Source organism: Penaeus vannamei, chromosome 36 (genome assembly GCF_042767895.1).
Source record: "Penaeus vannamei isolate JL-2024 chromosome 36, ASM4276789v1, whole genome shotgun sequence".
Lineage (NCBI taxonomy): Eukaryota > Metazoa > Arthropoda > Malacostraca > Decapoda > Penaeidae > Penaeus > Penaeus vannamei.
Window position 1 is genome coordinate 22155451 of NC_091584.1, and position 5000 is coordinate 22160450.

General features: G+C 40.7%; 1 protein-coding gene across 2 annotated transcripts in view; it reads left to right on the forward strand.

Moving 5' to 3' along the window:
• The window catches only part of LOC113809622 (uncharacterized), a 6828-nt gene that overhangs the window by 832 nt on the left and 996 nt on the right, over positions 1-5000 (forward strand). For both annotated transcript variants that reach the window (XM_070114574.1, XM_027361264.2), the window contains exons 2-6: positions 863-909; positions 1066-1128; positions 1424-1594; positions 2528-2615; positions 3042-5000. The exon at positions 3042-5000 is cut by the window's right edge and continues 996 nt beyond it. In XM_070114574.1, the coding sequence (XP_069970675.1) occupies positions 869-909; positions 1066-1128; positions 1424-1594; positions 2528-2615; positions 3042-4211 (1533 nt within the window). In that variant the 5' untranslated portion in view covers positions 863-868 and the 3' untranslated portion in view covers positions 4212-5000. The remainder of the gene's footprint in view (positions 1-862; positions 910-1065; positions 1129-1423; positions 1595-2527; positions 2616-3041) is intronic.

Consider the following 5000-nt stretch of genomic DNA (forward strand, 5'->3'; position numbering starts at 1 on the left):
CGGCGGAGCTAAGCCCTGCCTTTTTACCGACTTATATTGAAAATATCAATAGTATTTCGAATTTCTCTTTTTCGATAAAAAAAATTGTCTTTGCTGAACAATTTTCAAGGAAAATATGCGAAAAATACTTACCATAAAAGATTGCACAGCTTAACGGGGTGAAAAGGGTTGGAGCTCGTGACGTCATCACGTTTAGAGATTGAGAACACATTGCTTGATATCAGATATGGCAAAGTACACAATCATATGTATAATTTACTCAGCAATGTTTGGATCAGCAGAAGTAAAATAAAAATTCCACTTCATTATTTAAGACAGCGAACTGTTTCATACCATGAACAGTCACTAGCATACTCTACGGGAAATGTTAATAGGACTTTTAGGTTCATTAGGTTGTGATAATGGTACTAAATATATAGATACTTTGTTATCCATGAACTCCCTTCTCTATTTCTCTGTCCACATTAGATCACTATAATATGCTTGATAAAGGCAATATTGATATGGTAATTAATACTACTCTCCTCCCTCCAATTTCGCAGCCTCTGCGAACTTGGACCATAGAATAACCTTCCTACTTGTTCGCTTCCTTGTCCGGTTGTTCCCTGTTAGCCGGAAGGGATCCGCCATGTTTGTACCTGAACTTATATGGCGTTTCCCCTTCATGCGCTGTATATTGCTAGCTACGTAGTTAGAATATAAGCAGAAAAACAAGTGTCAACTATGCAGCCCTACCTAATTCCGTCTTTTATCTTTCTTGTGATATCAGATTTTTTACCAGAAAATTAGAAATAATGCATATATTCATATGAAAAAAGAATGATTTAACATCCGAGTTATAAAATTTCTTTCCTATTGACAGCACAAGATGTTAGCCACAAGATCCGGACACCTGCTTAGGCCGTGCAGGTGAGTTAAATGACGTTGAAATGTGTAAAACTGTTAATAGATTTGCAGTGACAATTTTTTTCTCAGTATCTTCTCTTGTTCAACGAAATCTGGAAGCATTGTTATTGAAGAATCTGTTATATCGAAGCTGACGATAAAAATTGAAATTCTTTTCAGACTTGTGATCTGTTCGCCCAACAAAGGCAAGCTCTCTTCAAGCCCAGTCTCCCAAAGTTATAGGTAAGTATTTTCTTTCATCTTTTATTTGTGTATGTGAAAGAGGCAGAGACTGACAGACAAAGAGACAAAGAATAGTTGCGGGACCATAAATAGTGAAAGTAATTCGCCTTCAGTATTCAGTAATAAATTTTACACATTTCTCTTAACTTTTTCTGTATGGCTACCAAAACACAAATCGCTAATCCATGCCAAAATTACCACGTGTCTGCAGTGGTCATCAACACGATTTATATATAGTGAACAGAGTTTGGTGTGAAAAGAAATTGTTAAAGTATTTAACACAATTTTCCCCCAGTGCCAAAGACGGGCATGAGTTCAAGCATCTTTGGCCGGCCTATAGAGAGGAGGAGATGTTCAAAGCAGCACACGACCTAGGATGCAAGACTCTTAACGCAGTCTACAGATACAACACCGTCAAACCCTTGGACCCTGGACTCGTTGAGCAAGCCCTGAGGCACTTTCAGAGGTAGGGATACACGGAAAGGATTAAGGCTAAGCTTGTTTAGGGCCTGTATACCAAATGTTAAAGGTATATCATTGGAGATCCAGCTATTAATCCATTCTGGATTTTCCAGAGGAGGGGAGGAAGATGGAAATGTTTTGGAAAAGTCCTTTGGCTATGGACCTGAAAGATTTCAAGTTGGTTCGAGTTATAGACATCTCATTACTGATGTGTCAAAGAATCTTTCAGCTTTACCATTTTAGGGATTGAACATATGGTGTCCTGGCTGTAGCATTTTGATTTTTTTCTAATGTGTGAGAAAGATTCTTTTTCATTTTCATACTTTGAAAACTTTGGAAGCTAAATCGTTTCGGTGAGTTTATTTTCCAAGGACAGCAGAAATAGAAGCAAGAAAGAGAAATTCCACTCAGCATGTTGAAAGTCCAATACTTTAAGGAGCCTGTTGAAATTTGCTTAGACAGGAAATGAAATCTTAGTGATCAGATATATCAAGTGAGGAACTCTTAACCGATGGAGGAGTTTGCAGGAAGGAAAGGGTCAAAGGTTTTAGCTTTGTCGCCAGATCTGTTGGGAATACAAGTGTCCTCGCTTACTAAGTGAGATAGGTCATTCACAATAGCTTTGGCATTTTAAATAAAGTAACAAACTAAAGAGACATTTGGCTTGCTTTTAGTTTCAGTGAAAACAAAATACATGGGGGTTGTAGCTTTAAAATAAGGAACAAACTATGGTTGGAAGAATGTCCGTAGATATTGCAGAAGAAAATTTAAATGAGTGAAAATGATTACGATGCTGATATTAACAGTACTTGAATTCATCAAATGATTCGCATGATGTCATCCGAAAGCAGCAACAATACCTAGAGTGTAAATAACGGCATATTTTGAATAAATGCAACCTAGAAACGCTACATGTAACTAATGAAAATGTTAACAGAAACGTCCTCAACTCTCGGTGCTTCTTCAAGGAGCGAGACGGGAAGTTGTGGGTTTGTGAGGACCTGAATCCTGACGTCGATTTCGAGGTCAGTTGATATAGATTTCCTTGTGAAAAAAAAGGTGTAATGACAAGAGTAAAAGATAATCATAGAACAGTAATGTTGAATTTGCTCGATGAAGAGTTTTATGACTGTGAGCATTATATTTGGAAAAGGGTCTGTGTCATATTTATAATAAGTGTTAGATTATGAAGGCTTTGAACTAAAAAAAAAGGAATTTTGGTTTTAGAAAAGAATCTGATTAACTTTTAAAAGGAATCGTATTTATGGGGCCTCTGATTAATTTCGATTTGACAGACTATAATAACCATAGGGTCACCCAAAATCATACCTTAGTATTCTATGAAATAAAAATGAATCCTAAAAAAGAATCACTGATTGTGGACGGAGGAAAATGAAAGAGAAGAGTGAGAGAAGTCTGTGCATATTAATCAGCCCCTCCTTGCATTGCAGTATTTGGAAGGCGCGGAGAGCAGTGCCATCATAAACGAACACATAAACAAGCCTTTCAGAGTTGATCGTTCGCCAACCTGGAAAGCGAGACTGGTTCCCGTGCCCGCCGATGCCCCCTGCGCCATGCCCGAAATACAGGCAGCTTTCCCCCACCAGTACGACCTCGTCTTCATGCCCCACCACTCATTCATGGACGGGCTCACCGTGGCTCATGCCACCGGCAAACTTGTGGGACTGCTCAACGACCTCATAGCCGGACGACCCGTAAACGACGAGCCCTTTGGGGTCTACCTGAACAATGAGGAAATTGGCAAGATTGATGAAGGGATCGCCAAGGACCTCGAGAAGGAAACCGAGAAGCTGGAGTCAGCAAAGCAAGAGCTCCTGGCATGCGACACCCCGCCCATCCTCTGCAAGGCCTTCCCGCCCCCTGGAGGGAAACCGGCAACCAAATTTGTCTATGAGATTATCAATCAGAAATCCTTGGCTTCCTTCTTGGTGAAATGCAAAGCCAATGGCGTCACGTTCAACAGCGGACTGGAGGCTGTGATCAATACCGCTATTATTGAGATGGTGCGGGAGGCGGGCGTGGAGGGGGAGTCTCACCACATGAGCATCCATTTGGCTACGGATCTGAGACGCTACATGAAGCGCCGCTCCCTCCTAATATATGGCGTGCATGTGCGTCCTACTGTGCACAGGATAGAGACGCCTTTCGATGTTCGGGACGACTTCTGGGACTACACCAGGAAGCTCCATCAGAGGCTCTCCATTCTTCTGAAGTCCGGCGAAGCCCTTCAGCAGACCGTAGTGAGGGAGATGACCTTGCCGGAGCTCTCTCCAGTGGAATACCACGCAGCAGGACCCAAACCCCTGCGTGAATATGGCCTCACTAACGTCGGGGATCTAACACCCATTATGCCAGGCGTCGGGGAACACCTCCAGCAGACAAACATTTCCATCTTTGGTAGTGCACACTTCTTTGGGTTTCCGATGTTTCATCAAACCTGCGCCTTCCGAGGACATATGCCCTACACAGTTGGCTACGACACGTCCTACATTTCAAAGGAGACTGCTGTAACACTAATGGACAGGATTGTGACGCTTATGCACGATCTTGGGACATCACCCTATGAAGCTAGAAAAGAGGGGGTTCAGAAACAGGTGTGACCAGACTGGAAACTTTATTTGTGTATAACCTCTTTCCTCCACACTTTTTCTTAGAGAAACGGTATAACTCCAAGACTTTACAGAATGTATAAATGGAGAGAAAAGGAAAACCTGGGACCAGAACACCCTACCATACCAATACCGAAAGAAAAACTACCAAAAGGTACAAACCTTGGTAGGAAAGAATGGTGCACCCTTAACTGTGCCAGATCTGGTGTAGGTAAAACCTGGGATAATTTAACAAAATGGGGCCCTGTCACGTCCACTACGTGTGATTGCGGGTTCCCTATCCAAGACATGGACCATATCCTTTTTAATTGCCCAAGACGCCCTGTCAATATTAGTTCACCTGACCTGCGAAGGGTTACTGATAGAGCCAAGATATGGATAGAATTCTGGTGTGATACAATATGATGATGATTAGAGAAATGGTTGTCGATTATTGTAAGAACACAACAAAATTACTTGTAACCTGCAACTTACGGTCTACACATAGAGCATATTTTGTTATAGTGTTAAAGAAAAGAAGAAATGCTTTTGACAATCTTGTTTAGTTTTCTACTCAGCATCCAATCTCAGCAATTTAGAAACTGGTAACTCACCTCGAGTTACCATTCGCCTCTTTTTCATTCTGGTCACTTAATGCTTGTAAGTGACTCATATTTAGGAAAACATAACTACAGTATCTTATGTATCTATTAAGATGTGCTGTCGTTATTATAAGCTAATTCATTTCTATATATATATATATATATATATATATATATATATATATATATATATACATAT